This window comes from Oxyura jamaicensis, chromosome 3, assembly GCF_011077185.1.
Source record: "Oxyura jamaicensis isolate SHBP4307 breed ruddy duck chromosome 3, BPBGC_Ojam_1.0, whole genome shotgun sequence".
Taxonomy (NCBI): Eukaryota; Metazoa; Chordata; class Aves; order Anseriformes; family Anatidae; genus Oxyura; species Oxyura jamaicensis.
The window spans coordinates 72,929,448-72,950,243 of record NC_048895.1 but is presented as its reverse complement, the minus strand read 5'-3'; the positions used below and the strand labels follow the sequence as shown (position 1 = coordinate 72,950,243).

The following is a 20,796-nucleotide window of genomic DNA, read 5'->3' as shown; positions in this document are numbered from 1 at the left end:
GTGGATTGCTGTTTTGTCAATTTCTTTTCCAAAACCTCTTCTGTAATTCACCAGCATCCTCACACCACACTCACTTCAATTTTAGATAGATCTGATGAGTTTCCTGAAAAAAGTAATTCCAGCATTGCATTAGCCCCATTTCCATCATTAGTCCCCCCCACACAGTGATCAAACAAACACTTAAGACATGTTGTTTAATTCTTATCTACAAGTAATACACAAACTAGCTTTGGATGTTGTACAGACTAGCTTGTATTACCATATGCCAAGTGAATCCCACTTGATATTCCCAAGAAGGTAGCTATCCTGCTACATAAACATTAGCCCTGCCAAGCCATGACGGATAGTTTACCTGAGATTAAAGAAAAGACTGTTCTACAGAAAAAGTAAGATGCAAAAGAATTAATTGCTCAGTAGTTTGAACAAGATCCCCCTCTCTAGACTTAAAGAGATAGATATACATATTTATCAGGAAAGATAAAATGTGCATCTGTGTTGATGGTATTTGAGAACTGTTTAAGACTAGGACAAAGTTTACAAATCAGAAGTCCTGTTCTTAAATTTGGTAACTCACTGCAGGTATCTTATATGACTGTTTATCTCCACCATACTGTATTTTGGAATGCATTTAACAGAGAATTCTAGCCTGAAGAAACAGCATAAACACAAACAATGCCATACCCACTAAAACAGATTGAGTCAATTTTACAGGATTATACTGCTAACAAACAAAGTCAGCAAAGTCAGCTTCAATGTACAAATGATAGGTAAGAGAAATTTAGCTCCTAGCAAAATACTTATCTGGCAAGAACACCTGTACAGAGTTCATTTTTAAAACCAGGACTGCACACTGAGAAGGCATATTCTAACTTCTAAACCAAAACTAACACAGAAGTTAGTGACATGCTTAAACTACATGGTCACACCAGCCATTTTGAACCTCTACAAAGCATTAAAACTTATTTCATAAGAAGGAAGTAGTTTTATTTTGGTCTGTTTACGATATCTGTTCCAGCTTTTCCAAAACCTAGGCTACACAGAGAAGACCTGCTATAAGGGAACCGAATTCTTCTTCAGCTTATCGCCAAATGCAAATGCCACCATTTGCCTTCACATGTTTGCCATTCAGGTGGTTACCTGGTGCAAAACTCATGCCACTTAACATTTAGCACCTAAAAGATGTAAACCAAGCTAGTAATCTAGCATATTGTTACAGTATATGGAAAGAAAGGCACTACTACTTTATCATTCAGGATAAAACAAATTGCTCTCTGAAAGTGCCACTCTCCTTATCTCCACAAAGACAAAAGAAGCCTAGCCAACTAGCTTACACTAGATCTTCTAAGCAGTTATCACTAGCGTGAAAGTCATCTTGTCTATGCAATTTTCTGTGAATTAGAGGTCAGGAGTGTACCAGTGCCAGCACTTCTGCTACTAATATAATATAACGCTTTGAGGATACCTGCAAATTGAGCTGGGAAACACAGGGAAGGCTGAGAATCCATTCCAACTTCCGTATTGTTGAACCGCTGGGTTACTGGATACTTTATACTGTCTCCGAAGTTTCCACTGCATATGGTAATTCAGTGAATGCTCATTAGGATAGAGAGAGCTGCAATGGCACACAACTGGGAAGTCCTGGCCAGTTCTTCCATGAAATATCTGATGAGGAACTGCAGCCCAAGTCAACCTCTACCGACCCTTGTCACTTGCCTAAGTCAGACTACATCAATACTAAAAAAAAATGGTCACCAGAAAATTCCAGGCTGGGGTATGATTTAAGTCCAGGAATCATTCATAATAAGCAGTCTGAATGAAGCCACCCCGACTTTTAAAGGATAAGAAGGATGCCCAGCATTAGCATTGGTTGTTAAAAGTCAATTGGCCTTGGTGCCAAAAAACATTCACCAACACATTAAATTTAGTAGCACAGTGGTAGCCAGAGACTACCTTTTGCTTCAAACAATATCTGACTATATGTACAAAAGAAGAGCTTCCAAAGATGTTTACAGGATTTGGTTACAGGTGTGAGAAACTATCAAATCCTTTAAAGTTGCAAGAGAGCTGAAACCAAGTCTGTCACTGCTTAGGTGAGCTCTTCCTGGGCTGACTGTGGAAAACAAAAACAACCACCACCACCACGCAAAATAAAAACAACAACAAAAAAAAAACAACACACAAAAAGAACAAGAGAGACAGTACTTCCTAACATGTTTTGTGGCACCTCAGAGTGGTAGCATGAGAACAGAGCGTCTGCACCCCACGTAGTTTCCCGTTGTTCCTCTTGCCTCAACACCATCTACTTTCTAATTTCAGTAGCTCAGTACTCAGGTTTATCATGTGTCTTTCTGTGGTCCCTGTCTCTCTTTGATTCTTACAGAATGGAAATGTAGCTCAGGACTGTGGATGCCATGGAGCAGTAAAGAACACATCTATTCAATACAGGACAAAACATGGAAATATACTTTATGTTCCATGTTTGTAATTCTTCTTCACTAGCAAGATTACTGAAGATGATGCTCACTCTTGCAACTGAAAGCATCACTTTCCATAGGAAAAAAAAAGGAAGTTATTGTAAATAAAGACGGCTAAAGATGAGCGAGCTATGTCAGGCACCTTGAGACAACAAAGCACTAACATTTTGCGTCACTGCCCACCAGATTCCCTTTGGAAAAGAGATGAGTGAATTAAACAGAAGCTTAAAGGAGATAAAAAAAAAAATAGAAAATCACTGTCAGGAATAAGACACAAAGGAACAGCTAGAATACTGTTCCATTGCTTTGGAAAGTAAGGCATTGTTCCTACTACTTACAGATTGTTAACAAAAGAGGGGTGACCTTTTTATTCAATTGTTCCATTCCTACTGATTCTCACGGGATGATCTTGATCTTCCATTTCAGCCTCTAATATGGAAAAGCTGATGATTCACTTATTTGTATTGTCTAGATATCCAATGAAAAACAGGATGAGCATGTAATTGACCATAAAAAGGAAAAGAGTTTGTAATTTAAGGAAGCAAAAAAAGGTTTTACAGCTTTACTGTTCAATTGGATATACTTATCCTGTTGTATTCATCTTTTCAAAACAGTCAGAAACTAATTCAATTTGCAGTTAAAAATGAAATCCTTTTCTTCTTATAAAAACATGCTATATGTAAACAAAGGTAAAAAGGGAAGACCACACATTCCTTCCATCTGGTGGGGAAAGAAAGTTCTGAACTCCTGTAAGCCTGCTGTGGGTTATGTTGTGTTGCACAGTAATTCCCAGAGTAGCTGACTCATCCTTGAATTCACAATCATCTTGAGTTCTCTCAGGCAGCTTTCTGGAAAGTGTTTTCAATTTCCACATGTGAAACAAACTGTTTCATCATTTTGCATTTCTATTTCTTTTTTCTTTTCCCAAGATGTATTTTTTTTTTTACCCACTTCTTCAATCTCTCCTGCAAACGTAAGCCAAATAATTCAACTGGATACTGTATTGTTCAAAGGACAGTGATTTATTGTTTTTTCTTTTTGTCTTTCAGACTGAAAATAAAACTTTACTCCGAGCTTTCTTAATAGATAGCTCGTGTTTTTTTCTTAATTGCACATTTCTAACATATGCTAAGTCAGAAACACAAATACCAAACACCTTAAGTATCCAACAGTAATTTTAACATCCCTTCGTAATAGTGTATTTACTGCTGCAATGCAGCTTTCTAAACTTTAAAACATAAATTCAGAACTATGTGAAATTGGTTGATATCAGACTTGAAATATTCAAAGAGTGTAATTCCTGTATCTGTGCACTGAATTGAGACTAGCACAGCTAAAACCAACAGAAAAAAAATAATAGTGGAAGACACTATTTAAACATGACAGAGATGACCAAGGTTCATACATGTGTATGAAGTCTGCCACCTACCAGCCTCCAAGTAGTACTGTCATACTGCATGACACCCCCCACACACACTTTTTTTGAAGGCCCTTTTAAAATGAGAATAAGAAACAGTAATGGCTTTAAACTTTAAGTTTCACAGCACAATATCACAGGGATCCAAGCCACGAACCATTTCATGGCAACACAAATGTCTTCCACTAAATAGAAGAACGTCATACTAGACACCACAACATTGCTATGCTGTAAGAGAAGAGGTATCAGCATGTAACATGCCTACAAAATATCTGGGACGAATAAACGGCCTTAGTTGATTAACCCAATCCCTTTGTAGTTAAGGGAAGCCCTACATTTGTTTGGCCCCATCTAGACACAAGTAGTAAGATCTGCCCCCATTCATCTTTCCACCTTGCTACTACAGCCATTATGCCGCTGTGTAGAGACATGATCAGTACAAGCTGTGAGCTTCTACAATGGAAGAGCAGCTTTAGTCCTTACATATACTCACATGTACTTATTATTTTGACCTGCTACTCAAAACAATATTTAAATTCTGATGCATCTCAAAGGAATTAAACAGGATGAAGGACACTCCTGTAACTTAGGAGAATTTTGGCCCTGTCAGATCTTAAAGTACATGTCCAAACACTGTAGGGAACATGGATGTCAAGGGCCTCTAACAGAACAAGGAAGGAGAAGAAAAAAAGATAACCCAAGCACAGAATTCCTACAAAACCATTTATAATACCAGAAACCTAGTCACGACCCTTCAATTTTAAGGTACAATTTTAGAGTTTTAGATCCTCTTTACAGTTTTAGATCATTTCTTTTAAAATAACAGCTGTTCTTTCCTCATTACAAAACCAGAGTACCATCTCTGGCATATATGACAGAAGCTTTCTTCAATCAATTGCCTTCCACAGTCCAATACCCAGTTTAATTGATTTTACCTTAGCATGGTGTTAAAAAACAAAGTGTTCATTCTCTCAGCTTCCAGTTGCAAAGTCAGACTACTGGCATATATCTTTCCACAACAAGCTTCTACAGGATGTAAAGGTATTTGGATTGAAGTAACCAAAGTCCCCCTATTTCTAATTTGATGCTGTTTCATCTCTTCTTTAAGGTCACTAAATGGGAGTAACATTGTCAAAGCACTTTGTCCTTACAACATGCAGGAGGCACCTATATCAGAGGTGTTATCTGGTAGATCTGGGACTGTCCTGATTTTGGCTGGGATAGAGTTAATACCTGTAATATCCTGACATTTTCTTTCATTTTTCAATATCCCTCATTCCCTCCTTGCCTGTCTGTACAATTTCTAAAATAACGAATGCTCATTTAAATAGTCTTCCAACTAGTTCTCTGAGATCTTTGTGAACAGCTGCATCTTAATTGCCTCATTTTCTCCCTCACTTCTGCTATGTACTTTTTTCAAATACCACAAGAGGAATTTTTGCCTTTTAATTTTTGAGAGTGGTCCTTAGTTTTGTGGTCTCGCCCATTTCTTTCCCTCCTTTTAATTTAAGGAGCACAGGAGATACCAGCCCCACTGCCATGTGTACCCTTTGCATTCAGCACAGAAGTGTAGGACCATACAGAGGCACCATGTCATTATCCTGAGGACTTTGATTTCACAGGGAATCTATCTGCCTTATAGCTGCAGGGAAAGGGCAGGAATGCAGGAGCCTCAGCAAATGGCCTACACAGGTCAACTTTGTCCATCCCCTCCTTTAAGACATCTAGGCTCTGGAAGTGACTCTCACATTACCTCTTACGCAGAATTCAGCAGGGACTGCATTTTTGCAGTGCAGCATAACATAACAAAGTTCATTACCCGTCCTAGCCAAATGGGATCTCACTGCAGTGAATAATGCAACTAGCTGTAGGATTAGCTTAATGAACGCCTGAAATCAGAAGAGACTAAAAACAGCTTAGCCCTGTTATTACATACGCAATCTCCATCTCAGTAATTAGCCAGTTCAAGAAAAAGGACATACAAATTTTAAACCAACCACTACCCTGTATTTGTTCATCATATATGTCCTTCAAATAATATACCACATTGTCCAATCCTCCTTCACAATGGTATTTATTCTGGTACGTTTTTCCAGTTATACCAGTTAAACTTTATTTTGGCTCTGAGAATACAGTTGTAAAACACTATGAATTGATTTCTGACTTGTCACCTCTAGGAACAGTCAGAAAACAACTTAAGGAGTTCCCTAGAAACACAGCTGTTTCTTACTGCTCCTTCCAGTCCATGGATCGGTTCTGGAACTGTACCATCTCAGGTCACAACGATACCAGTGATGACATAGCCCTGGCGAAGATGACAATAATTCAAGACAACAAATAGCCTGGAAGGGGTGCCTTTCTGTACCTACTTTCTACTTGGGGACTTGTATTAAAATACCGAGTGGCATCCTCCAGGTAAGTATGCAAGTTCTGTAGAAAACAAATCTATAACAGAAATCCATCAAGACCATGCAGGATTTTAGTCATGAGATCAATCATCTCCTCATCAGGGACAGGAGCCACTGTAATTTTCCAACATCTTTTCATTCCTTTCCTCTCATTATTTTGTGGTAGTGAAAGAAATTTTTAATCTAAGTCACACATTCTGAAACTTGGTGTACAGACTTGTAGGAAGTCACTTGTTGACATTTTAACTCAATTTGTATTAAGATTCAGCATAAGCAAGATGCCATCTTACTATTCATCAGAGAATTCACAGAGAAGAGCACTGTTATTAATGTCACAACTGAAGGACAAACTTCATTGATTTTCATGTCTCAGGTAATCCATAGGGGATAAAACCTGAACTCAAAGTGTCTCAAGTCTACCAAGGCAAAAACGTCTCCTGAAGCTTTCTCCGTACCTCAGGCACCCATGTAACTCATGTGAGTAAATTGTCATGGCACAGCAAAATCAAGTTTATGTTGCAGCCCCTCATGTAACAGGCTCTTGCTTCTCCCTGGATATTGACCTCCCATGCAATATTGTGAAGGCTGCAACCTACGTGGACCTATACAGATTACATGTAGATTGAATGTAGGAGCTAATGTTTCAAAATGCAAAGTGGGATCAAGTACCTCTTATTTCCATGGAAATCAAGTTAAGGAATAGAAGACACCCATCCATATAGATCCATTAGAGAAACTAATGATACAGCAGCTATTCTGTATTATCTCGCTCTGTGCTACTATTCTGTTACCCACCTAAGCGTGGCAAAAAGTATCCTTGCAACTGGCTGGCCAACCTAACAAGGAGAGCTTTAAACTAGAAATGACAGGGGAAAGTACAAAAGTTGTGGTTGGGTAGGCAAGTCATGGGCCTGGGTGACAGGAACAGAAAGGACACAGCAATCAACACAGCAGAACTGAAGTGGAATCACTCCAAGTGTAAGCATGTGAAGAAGAAAGTGCCTGCTGAACAGCCTCATCAGGAAGTTCTCAAACTTGCACAGGGGAATCGGCGTGGTTGGGTGCGACTCTGAAATGCCTTCACATTAATGCACACAACATGGGGAACAAACATGAGGAGTTAGAAGTCTGTGTGCCATTACAGGGCTATGAAGCTCACTGGAATCATGGACTTGTTGTGGTAGGCTTGGGATGGATGTATCAGGAGCCAGTCAAATGCTATGGGTCAAGATGAGCAGACAGACCAACATGGGGGCTACAGTAGTGGGTATCTACTACAGACCTTCCTGAACAGGAAAAATAAGAAGAGGTGGTCTTCAGACGGCTGGGAGAAGCCTTATCTTTACTTTTTCTTATGGGGAACTTTAACCATTATGTTATCTGCTGGAAGGACAATACAGCAGGGTTCAAGCAGTCTAAGAGATTTCTAGAGTGCCTGGATCTGACACAGGTGATGAAGACAAAGAAAGAAAGGTGCTCTGCTTGACCCAATACTTACAAACAAGGAACAATTAGTTGCGGACGTGAAAGTCAGAGGCAGCCTTGGCTGCTGTCCGGTTGAAGACAAGTCACTAGTGGTATATCTCAGCAGTTGACACTGGAGCTAATATTCTTTAAGACCTTCAATGATGACCTGAATGCTGGGAGAGCATGCTCAAGTTTGCAGAAGATACAAACCTGGAGGGAGTGGCTAATAAACCAGATGGTTATGGTGCCATTCATAGGGACCAGAACAGGTTGGTGAATTGAGCTGTAATGAATCTCCTGTGATTCAACAAGGGAAAGAATAACCCCATGCATGAACATGCAATGAGGGCCAGCTGGCTGGAAAGCAGCTCTGCAGAAAAGTACCTTGGAGTCGTGCTGGACAGCAAGCTGAGCATGAGCCACCAGTGTGCCCTTGCATCAAAGAAGGCAAACAGCCTGAAGAAGCACGTTGCCAGCAAGTCACAGGAGGTAATGCCTCCTTTCTGCTCAGCACTGGTGAGGCCACATCCTGAGTACTTCTCTACTTCTGGGCTCCCTTGCAGAAGATGGATATGGACTTACTGGAGGCAGCCCAGCACAGGACAACATACATGATTAAGCATCTCATACATGAGAAGAGGCTGAAGGAGCTCTGACTTTTCAGTCTGGACAAGAGAAGGCTTGGGAATGGTAGGAGATGTGTCTTATCAATGTGTATAAATACTTGATAGGGGGAAAGAAAGAAAAGGGCCAGAATTTTTCTGAGGTGGTCAAACACTGAAGTAGGTTGCCCAGAGGAGTTGTGGGATCTTCATCTGTTGAGATATTCAAAACCCAACTGGACATTGTCTTGGGACCCTGCTAGAGCAGGGGGAATTAGACTAGGTAATCTCAAGAGGTCCCTTCCAACCTAAATAATTATGTAGCTGACAAGTTAGCACTTGAACAAATATAGCAGAAATGCATATAGAGAAAGAAGGAGATGGAGACCATCTCTTAAGGAAACAGAGAGGTTTCTTTAGGTCAGCTTTTGGTTGAAGTGATCTATGACAGGCATTACCATCATTTACCATCCACATTTTGTGACAATTGCTCCTTAAAGGCATGTAACTTTCATTCAGGCAGACTGCAACTGTATTGCTTCCTTTCCCCACTTCTATCATCCAATGCTGCCATCTCCTCAGCTCTTGAATAGTTCAGCTGGAAACATGCCACCTAGATAAAAGTCTATACTCTATGCCACGTAATTCACAAGCCCAGCTGTAGAAATCAACACAGAACAGGCTGCTGTGTCAAATCAATCAGGTTATATATAAACATGAGTATGTGAGAGAGCTGGGACACAGGCTTGATGCACTGCTCCATGGCTTCTGTGCTGTTCAATTGTTAGCATGACCCCTTGTCACATTTTTGGTCTGTGACAATTAGCAGACAATATGTGGTCACAGTATGGGGGACAGTGTTTGCCAAAAACATTCCCAGTAGACAGGCTAGCCACAGTCACAATGCCTGGGAGTGAAGAGAGCTCTGGCACATGGAGGAGAGCTGGCTTGTGCCTCTTGGCTTCAGTGTAACAGCACAAATTAGTTTTGTGTAAGAGCACAAACATAGCTCAAGTTACACAGGCAGCCTATCCCATTCCTAAGATGGAGCAGTGGAGGGATGCCTCACCATGTGCTCCAATCAGCCAGAAGATCTGACAGGCTCAGGACTTCCAACAGGAGGGTAGTACTGAGAAGAACACACAAAACCTATGGATGCATTGCTGCCTCCCCTATTGTTTGTCAATTCTGTTCAAGGTCTCTGTTTCAGCAAGAGCAAAGGGTAGTAGAGGGTATGGTGACTGGGATCATTGCTAAGGGGTGCCAAAATATCTCAGACTTGTCTTCTCCTTTTCAGGAAATACAACAAAGAAAGGTACAGATTATACACTGATCAATGGGAACTGCCTTTTAGCTGCCTTCAGTTCATTCTTGAAGCTGTGAGGACAGTAATAATTAATTATACTGCTTCATTGTAAAATTTTATCTAGATAATCTGTTAATTGCATTTAGAAGTGTTAGTAGGATAATTAGAGTCCAGCTGCCTTGGAAACTGGATTTTTGTCAGTTTTGGAGGTTGTTACTGATTAAGAGGTGAACTATGAAAATGCACCATGATTTTTTTGAAGAGCCCAAATCTATTTTCTTCTGTTCTCTCACATCTTCCTAAGGTGAGGTTTTTCAGCCTGTATTTTCATCCACTATAAAACAAAAATGAAAAGACTGCAACTGGACAAGGTTAAATTATAATTTCAAGCTTTCAAAACACTACAGTCTGGAAAAGTAGATTATTTGAGTACACCTTTGGAAGACGCTAATTATTGCTTTTTCACTGTGTTAATGAATGACACTACTGGATAAAGTATGAAGTAAGGAATACTAATAAATTCTATCACTATACACATTATGCAACTAATAAACATCCAGGCTCAAGAGAAGGAAAAAAAAATCTCATTTCATTCAGGGAAAGGTGCTGATGACATATTATCGCTAAGAGAAATTTCTTTGTGCAGCCTTCACCGAATAGAACAACTTGGTTCTTTTTGGGTAAGATTGGATTGTTTTCAAGAAATTACCTTTTTCAATTTATCATACTCCTACTGACTTATTCAAGGCTACAGCAGATCCGGATGTTGTGAAATCTCTGGAGTATTTGCTCAGTACCGCTGAAGCAAGTTTTAATCTTGATGACTGAGGTGTAAGACAACCTGGGTTAAAACAACAAAAAGAATACTACTCCTGTTACCCTTAGACATTAACTCTGTCTAGAAATCAAGATAGCCACAGGTAGAGTAACAGATGAATGCTGAAATGTGACACTAAATATAACAACTGAAAAGCTGTGAAACATGCCTCACCATGTAAACATAAGCAGGCAAGAAGTTAACCGTTTGTGCTTTCAATAACATCAGCAAAGGGGACTAACAGATGTTACTACCATCACCACAAAAAGATTCGGTAATTAAAAGATCTGATGCATATTAGATAATAAACTACCAATTTTTCAATAAGAACACACCAAACCTAGGTCTGATGCAACTTTTAGGTTATATGTTATCTTGTCCTCACATCCTTCCTACTGAAAAAGACATTACACAGAATATTCTAATACAGACTTTGCCACAGGTATAAAAGAAGAGAAGGCTATAAAGGGAATGTGCATGCTCACATGTATATACACACTCTTTTCATACACCTTGCCATTTTCAACCCTCTCTCGAAGACTTTACCTCTAACCTACAGATATGGGAACTTCCTCCTCTCCCTCTAGACTTTGGCTATTTTAATTCTTAATATGAAAGACACTTTCCCAGCTCCCATCCAAGGCATTCTTTCTAACTTTCCAGAAGTAGAAAGTGTTTATTAGGGGAGGCAGCAATGCATCCATAGGTTTTGTGTTTTCTTCTCAGTACTACCCTCCTGTTGAAAGTCCTGAGCCCGTCAGATCTTCTGGCTGATTGGAGCACATGGTGAGGCATCCCTCCACTGCTCCATCTTAGGAATGGGATAGGCTGCCTGTGTAACTTGAGCTATGTTTGTGCTCTTACACAAAACTAATTTGTGCTGTTATACTGAAGCCAAGAGGCACAAGAGACTGTAAATATACAGTATTTATTTTGGGGTTTCAGAACTAATCTTCTTTGCTTTTGAACCATCAAAAATATTCACACAAACAAACAATTGCATTATTTAAAAAACAAAACAATCACATTTTTCTTGAATCATGAAATATGGAATTTATCTCCCAGTAAAAAGATAAATTTCCCTGTTGGTAATAAACTACTGGTCTTGAACCATAATGAATCTCATTTCACAGATACCCCTGCAATTTTCCAACAGCCAACAACCTGGCATTTTTGACATTCAGTACTGAGGTCGCAACACTGAACTTCGTGACTTCTTCACAACCATTTGTGAAGAAGTGGGCCAAACAAGTGGCCTTTTTTATTGCAACCATCATTTCAACGCAATAGTAACAGAACTACAGTTAACTCCACAAGGCCCTCAGTACATCAGAGGGAAAAGAAATTCAATCTTCAGTGGTCATATGACTTGACTATGAAAACACCTTTTTAAAGAAAACTCTTTAAACAACTAAGAAATTTGATTACCTCCTGTCAAAAGAAAAGATTGCACTGCTGGCAATCAAAAGCAAGAAAGGTGTGCCTAAGTTAGTTAACTTGACATTTGGAAATAGGTTTTTCAGGTAATAAATCACAGATCATAATCAGCTCTGTGTATTTTTTTGTAATTCTATAGAAGCAACAGAAAATTCTTTAACTCATGACTTTACACACAGGCATTTCAAATTATGCAGTGGTATGCTGACCTTGGGAAAAAGTATTTTAAAAAACAAATTCATGATGATATAATTGAAATGGTATTTATAACCAATATTTGCTACAGAGTAGCTTTAAAAACAATCTGTTGAAATGTCATTCTATAACTAGTGTTTTGTTACAGGCTTCATAAGAAATCGGATCTCATCCAGTACCTTCAGATTAGCAGTTGCTTTTATTTCCTCACCCCAAAAAAGGTGCTTGTTACCTTCTGAAAAAATTTCACTGCCTTTTTCTTTTTTTTTCCCCCAACGCCCTCTGAGTAAATCTAGAGAAGTATAATACTTGAAAAATCTAAAGCATAAAGAAAAAAACAGAGAATGACTGCATCCTTGGACAACCTGGATTAAAAGAGCAAGGAAGGAAGAGAAATATCTGAGAAACTATTTTTTCCTCAATTTCAAGTACCATCTAGGACACTGGAAATACACTACCTGTCCTGGTTTTCTTTCCCTATCTATCTATCTATATATATATATTCTGAACACTAGAATGTATTTTTGAACAAACAGACCATTGTAAACAGGACAAGTAAAAAGGCACAGATTAAACCATCAACACTTTTGAGAAAGGAAAATCATAAGAAGTATCTTAGATGTAACCAGAGGTACGAACTCTTCTCATTATAAATAAATTCAATTCTAAGAGATAGAAGGATAATATAATATTTTTTAAAGCACGATATTTTTAAAGTAAGACTTGATTCCCCTAATTTTGTCTTCAAGGTTATCTAGCGTATCTATAAATAAGAGGGTGAACAGAGGAGGAGAGCTATACTTTTTATGCATTCTATCTCTAGCTGGAAAATGTCATCTTGAATGACAATACAATTTATCATTTACAAAACCCCTTCACTATACTAAACGGTTTTACCTACTCAGTTGTAATAAAGTTCCAAGGAAAGCATCTGTGATAATTTCCATTAGGTCCTCCATTTTCTACATTCAAGAGGACATTAAACAACTAAAGTTGCCTAAGACAAATTTAGAAGTAATTAAGAAATATTTTAAAAGGGTAGAGTTAAATGCCTCCATACAAACAAAAAATTAATCTCCCTGGAAAAGAATTTAAAAGTATAAATTATCATCACTAACACCTAACTCACCAAAAATCAAACTACTGTACTAAGTCTTGTTGATGAACATGCAACCATGTAGTGTAATAATGGCACTGACAGGGAGGAAAAAAAAAATACACCCCTACTGCAGAGCTGCTCTCAGTTCTAATCACTCTCATAAGCCTTGAATATTCTGTTTATGGCCAAGAGAACAAGTTTCTTAAGATCCAACATTTAACAAGGAGGTACTGCATTATTTAATGTCCCTGAAAATAGAAGCAGCAAAGAATCAAAAAGAACTAAGTTGTTTTCTTCTGCGTAAAACATAAATTAAGGAAGAGATTTCAACAATGCAATAATTTGACAGTACAAAAAACACCAATCATTAAAAAAATTAACTATGCCAACCATCAGCCACAGCACATTACTTTCTGCCCACAGTATTGAAGCTAATACAACAAATACACAAAAGCCAAAAGGTACTCAACTATCCAAGCAAGTAAACGACAGTTTTAAATGTGTTTGAATCCTTAGTAGCTATTTCTACTGTAAGAATAACAGTGCTACAAAGCAAAGATTTTAGTAATAAAACATCAAAGTATTTTCATTCATGTCCTGGTATGAAACAAAATATGCAAACAAAAAAAATGCACAGAAATCAGTTTTTTTTTTTTTTTTTTTTTTTTTGGGAGGGGGAGGGGGATGTCAGATTTTTGTTTTATTTTAAAGTGCTGAGCAATTCTTTAAGAGAGGCATGCATTTTTGAAATGTGAAAAAAATAAAAAAATAGTACTGGTGGAGAAAAACCTAAAATACATACTAGTAAGACTGACTATATTATCTCAATTTTTCCTAGTGACTTTTCAAACAAACTACAAAACTAAGAATGGATTTTTCCATCTACTGTTACATAACAAAGAAAAGCAAGTTCTAAAAGTGTTATCTTCTCATACTCTGTGTTAGAAAAAAAGAGATTAAGCGATACACATTTCAATATATATGTTCAAACATAAATATTTAAAACTGCCTTAAAATGAAGAAACAGCTGCAAAGCAAGAAAACACATACCTGATATGCCCTGAGACTCTCTTTGTAGGTCACAGTACCACAGTCTGTTGACTGGATCACACCCTTCCCGAATGGACAGCAGGACATATCGACCATCATCTGATACCTATGAGATATAGAAAATCAAAGTCAATTCCTCCAAAAAAAAAAAAAATCTAATTGGAAAGGTTAGTCCCTAAAATCCTTGCAAAAATTAATTGATGCTACATTTAGTTGAATTAACAGATGTATATGGAATATGAGAACTCACCAAGAACCCTCATTCACCGCTTATATCAACAAATAGCATCACTATAATCTGCTGACATTTCAGGAGATCAAAATCAGACAGCTTTATCTGTTTATTCCTAGCTTTAATTAAAAAAAAAGTATTTGAACAAAAGCAGTCTGTGTGTGAAACACACATTCTTGCTATATCAATTTATTTTTACTAGAAAAACCACTATCCTACTTAATACTATTATTCGTAGTGCCACATGCAACACCAGGACTTAATCAGGTGGTAGAGCATAGCTTTGAATTTTTGGTTTGCCTCATTACAATGAGCTTTCAAGGCACCTTTCTCTGCCTTGGAGGTGCAAAGAGGCTTGCATCTTTGTCTCCCAGTGACTGTCTAAATGACGGTCACTTCATTCACAGCAGAATTTGTCCCCTCAGTTTTTCAAGTGACAATTAGATATGTTTTGCATCACAAAGCAGCACACAACATCCTAGAAGTCATCCAAGATGCTAATTTTAAGCACATATGCACTTACCGTGGCAAATTAAACAATGCTTACAAAATTTTCATTTTTGTCATTTTCAACAAATTTACATAAAAATCCAGTGCTGTTAAATTAATATCATAAGCTACAAACACATCATGAATTTTCAGATAAAGCTTCTGTTTTTTGCCTTTGGAGAAACACATAGACGTGATAAAGTTTCCAAAATGGAGTCTGCTGGTACATAAACTCATCAATGAAGCCTTCTTCCTACTCAACGCTTTGCAAACATACCCTGTTTCCTTTTAAAAATCTTTTGCAAATCTTTTGAAAGTGCAAGTTCATGAATGGAAGGCAGGAGGTAACAGGAAGGCATCAATTTAAAGTTTCCCTCTCCTTGCAGAGTTCTTCTGAGTGTGTTCCAAAATCACCAGGTTTAGATGTGTTATTAACAGCAGATGTAGGATGTTGGTTCCTGTCCACATTCTTACATAACAGAGTGTAATGGAAAAATCAAATCTTTAGTCACCAAGTATGAGTCCAAATTCTGGAAGCTTTCCATTTGGCCCTAAGCATCTTCAAAAAATATTACTCACAGATTGCTTCTGTTTCTTTTTACTTTTTACTTTTTTTCTGCTTACTTCTTAGACTTACATGGGTTAATATTCCTAACTATTTGTAGACTTAGTTATGCAGAATAAATTTCAGAAGAATTAGCCTTTGCCTATACTGCTATTCAAACACATCTATGGTTTTGAAGGACACAAACGAACTTAAAATACAGCATCAAATCTCAGTACAAGGAAGCTGACTAAAAACAACAACAACAACAACAAAAAAAACAGCAAATGAGTGTTTCCAACTTATCTTTTTGACAAGCATTTTTATCAGCAATGAATTAGACCACTGAAGATGTCCATACATCTGAAAGTTCACAAGATGAACAGAATTGAACACCAAGGAATCCTCCCGGACTAAGAAAAACAGCTACGACAGGTTTGAAAGGGCAGTCATTTAGACATTTTGCCTCCTCCTTCCAAGATGGATTATATCCAGAAATGAAAACCAAGATCAGGTGATCTCTTTTGAGAGAAGCATCTTCAGTGTTTTTAGACAAAAATTAACAGTTTTCATTAAAGTAGTTACTGCAATATGCTGCTTAAACAACTGCTCATACTTGTAAAAGCACCAAGTTTCTTTCTTTTCCTGACTAAGTCATAAAACATGCTAAGAAATAGCAAGTGCCATACACAAATATAAATTTCAGTTTAGCTCAACAGTATGATGAACAAAGCCTTTCAGTCACAGCCAGAACCCACACAAATCTGTTCTTTGATGCTGTGAGTTAACAGTTAACAGAAGACTGCTCACTTTACCCAAGAAAGAAAACTTATTTGCAAATTTCAGATGTTGTTGTAGCGAGGGCAATTCAGAACCTCTGACGACAGCAAATTTGAGCACATCTAATGAGTTTTTCTTTCCACATTCCCAGCTGGACAAGTGAAGAGTTGATAGCAGTTTATGTTTAATTTGAAGCAGGAATTCCCAAAACACATTGCTGGCAGGATGCCAATTCGGTCTGTCCCTATCACTGAAGTGAGTTCTGTAATCCAAAGGAATGTGACAGAAACAGGACGAGATACTGCTGACTGCAGCATGCTCAAGTGTTCAGTATTATAGCACAAATTTAGACACTGGCATTCCAAAGTTACAGCTTGATGAGCAAATTTGGGCAGCAGTACCAGCTTATGCAGTCTCCAGCTCTAGCTCTTCTTTCTGCTATGGTTGCTTGTATCCATACAAGTTCATTCCCCTAGTCATACCAGTGCAGGCATTTACCATTTGTGTAGCAAGCTAGACTGGGAAACTGCTCCAGCTGTAAAAATACCATGTCCAAGAACAGTCCTCACTGCCCCTTGCAAACAAACAAAAACCCAGGGGGAAAGAAAAAAGGAAAAAAAAAAAGAAAAAAGAAAAAAAAGAAAAAAAAAAAAAGAAAAAAAATAATAAAAGGGAAAGCCCCTCTGCCAGACTAGTATCTCAGTCAGTTCACTGTGCAGCTGCTCAAATGACTGAGCTAAGAGCGCACCGAGCAACTGGAAACATGAGTAACAGGGGCAGAGGTTGCTTTGAAGGCAGCTCAGATGGTAGTACTGATGAGTGTGCAATCACGGCCTGAATGCCCCTGACTTCTCTATACCATAAACAGACAAGTCTTGCTTTCAAAGTGACAAAGGAAATAGGATTTCCCACGTATCATTTGGTTATCCTTGCACAGATACATCATCGTGAGGTCAACTGCAATCCTTGGCCCACAAACTTATGAATTGAAATCCCATACCAGCATTTCACTCAAATCTTAGAATGCACTCATGGTTCAGCGCAAGGGAGACAGCTGTAATGTCAGAACTGACAGCTTGAATCAGAAGTAAATTCTTCTGTTTTCCCACATTCAAGCTGAAAGAGAAACACATCTCAAGAATTTCTGCGAGAGATTCACAACACTCATTCACATTTCTCTCACTAATATAATTTCTATCATTTCAGACAACACCTGATAAAAGGTAAGGAGTTTATAAAGCAAACAAACTTCTTAAGGTCCTGGCAAAATAGCCCAGAAGTAGTTTTGTAGCCTTTCAACTGGAGCTGAGCTCCTGAGTCTGCTCAATGCTTTTCAAAGCCTTCAGCTTAACAATGGCTTTATTGACATAACACAGCAAGAAGCCCTAACTCAGCACTGGTAAAGGAAGGATTATTTCAAAGAGCAGCTGTTAGTATATAGCTTGTAGTTTTGCTGTTGCTGTTCAATCAAATGGCAGTTTTGAATGGATTAGATCTGCTATTTCGGGCATATTTTTCTAACCATCTTTACTTCTTTGTGTTTGAATAGTGTATCACTACAACAGAGCTGCTCACAAGTAATGCTCTATTTAAGCTCTCAGTGATCACACCCTCTAAATCAAACCTCCTCTACATTTTACTTTATAGAGGGATATTTTTTGGTCTTACTAGCAATGTTGTTTCAGTGTTACCTGTTCTCTCCATTTCCATGAAAAGTAAGCACTGCTCTGAAAAATATCGAGAGGAAGCAGTTTACCTGTGGGCTGGGTAAGTTACTGGATATACATTTCTTTCTTTAAAGCCTAAGCAGTGCATACATGTAAAAAGTTCTCCAACTACTTACATTCTTTCTTTTACAAAACACAGTTAACCCATAATACAAGTCATGTAAGGAACACCAGAGTTCTATCTTCTGCATTTAAAATAGCAATAACAGTCTATGAGGATCCACAGCACAAGTGAAGTTAACTATTCGGGCTGGATATCAGGAGACAGTTCTGCACCCAGAGGTGGTTGGGCACTGGGACAGGCTCCCCAGGGCAGTGGTCATGGCACCGAGCCTGATGGAGTTCAAGCAGCGTTTGTACAATGCTCTCAGACACGTGGTCTGGTTTTTCGGGGGGGGGGGGGGGGGTGGGGGTGGTGGGGTGGTCCTTTGGGGACCCAGGAGCTGGACTCGATGATCCTTGTGGGTCCCCTCCAACTTGGATATTCTGTGATATTATTTTGTCTAACAGCAACACATTTCAGACAAGAAATTCATACATAATTAAACAAACAAACAAGAACAAACAGAAGGCCATAAGGTTTCAGACTTCCTGGCTTTATGTATTGCTGCTCAACTAAAAAGTCAATAGGAGAGACATTAAAGTGCTTTGCTTCCAAGTAAAGTGGCTTGACAGCAACCCCAGTGAATATTAATGCTAGTTCTTTGAGTACTACCTGGGTAGTCACCACTGCAAGATTTAGGATAGGGAAGAGCCTTCTCTTTTTAGTTCACAAATACAATCCCTTCAAATGCATATTATTATATCAAGGCCATTTTAAGCAAGTAATGCTTAAAATTTTAAGCTAATCAATTATAAGTTTTTACCACTTTTGCCCTTCTTATCATCAAAGTGGAAAGTTGGGATGGGGTAAAGAATAAAATAAATCGATTACAGATTGAGATAAAGACAGTGAATCTCAGAAAAGGAAGGGAAATTAGTAATAATAAAAATACAGAAAACAAGTGATGCACAATGGAATTGGTCACCACCTGCTGACCAATGCCCATCCCATCCCCAATCAGTGGCTGAACCCCCCCAGCCGCTATCACAGAGCACAGCACCACAGGGTGTGGGACATCCCTTTGGGCAGCCTGGGCCAGCTGTCCTGGCCGTGTCCCCTCCCAGCTCCTGGGGCACCCCCAGCCTCCTCGCTGGCTGGGCAGCACCAGGAGCAGGAGAGGCCTCGGCTCTGTGCGAGCACTGCTCTGCAGTGACTGAAACATCCTCGTGTTATCAGCATTATTCTCATCCTAAATCCAAAACACAGCACCGTAGCAGCTGCTAGGAAGAGAATTAACTCTATCCCAACTGAAACCAGGACAGCTCATTTGTTTTTAATGAAAGGAACATATAATCTCAGAACAATTTTCTATGCAGTGGTTCCAAAACACCACTGAGGCTTGCACATAGCTGCTGTCATATTTTATGTCGTAGCATTTTTTGAGATGCAAACTGGAAGGAGAACTTCCTTTTACCAAGCAGCCTCTTCTGACTGCGCAATCCAAGCCCCCTGAGAAGGCTGCAAATGCTTGTTTTGTTTTCTATTTGTATCACACTGGTTTAATCAACTACATTTCAGAAGACCTAATAGCGGGTGATCACAGCAATGGTTGATTTCAGCATCAGGTCCAACAGAATCCCACTTTCTACATCAAGGAGGAGGCTGGATATACTCTAGGTAGCATACGGCCTTACTATATGTAAACATGCCGGTGTGCTCTCCCCCCATCCATTCCCCAGCCTAGAGAAATCGCTTTGAGCATTAACTCAATTTCCTACACAAGACAGCCTTGTTCCAAAGGGAACACAGCAATAGGCACCTGGGTATTTACAGGCATTCTCCTTCTTAAATCTAGTACAGAGTAAGACTAGTAGCCTTCCGAGGTAACAGACTAACATTGAATCTGATTTTGTCTGTGGTCATTAACTTGCTTTTGAGTGCAATGAAAGCCCCATAGCATCAGGAACTTGTCTCTGTAAGAGATTACCATCCCTATTTGCAGCCAGAAGGTTTGCCTGGCTGTTTCACTTGAGCAAACTGACAATGTTTTGAGCCCTTCCTGTTCATTCTTCCCCTGTGGATGCTGCACTTTCATGTTCTTGCAGTGAAAACACGCCCTAGCCAGCACACGTCTGGCAGAGGTTGCTCCTCTGCACTCTGAATTTCATTTGCAAGTTCACCTCCCTGGCTGGGAACCACTGATGTAAACTGACAGCTCTGAAACTTAAAAAAAATAAATTTTGTCAGGTTATGGATTGCACACAGTGTGTGCCAGACAACAAACTGTACTTGTTTTACTGCTGGCAGAATTAGGACAGGAGGGTTCCCCAACCCTCTCCTTTCACTCCTGTTTACATTCCTGTCTCTACAGCAGCAACTTTTAGCACTACCAACTGTGAAAGGCTCTTATATAATTTACTGTTTAACTTTGAGAATAACAGTCTGGCTGTGAAAGACAGTTATGATATATGAGTCTGGAGAAGAAACAAGAACACACCACAAAGATAGAAGCCTGGGAAGCTCCTCTACTTTCAGAGTATCGGTGACATTGCAGAGGTTTTAAAAATCTTCATACCAGACTGCCATCTACTGGGATGTTACTCGAGCTCCATCTCTGCTTCTTCCTAAATCCTCTACCATCCTAGAATCTGTATCAGAAAAGTTAAAAATGCTTTTCTAAATGCTAAATGCTTTTTTCTAAATGCTTTT

General features: G+C 38.9%; 1 protein-coding gene across 1 annotated transcript in view; it reads right to left on the bottom strand.

The window, feature by feature from the left end:
- The window catches only part of PREP (prolyl endopeptidase), a 104,407-nt gene that overhangs the window by 66,453 nt on the left and 17,158 nt on the right, over positions 1-20,796 (bottom strand). Inside the window, exon 7 of the mRNA XM_035321267.1 lies at positions 14,273-14,378. Within this exon, the coding sequence (XP_035177158.1) occupies positions 14,273-14,378 (106 nt within the window). The remainder of the gene's footprint in view (positions 1-14,272; positions 14,379-20,796) is intronic.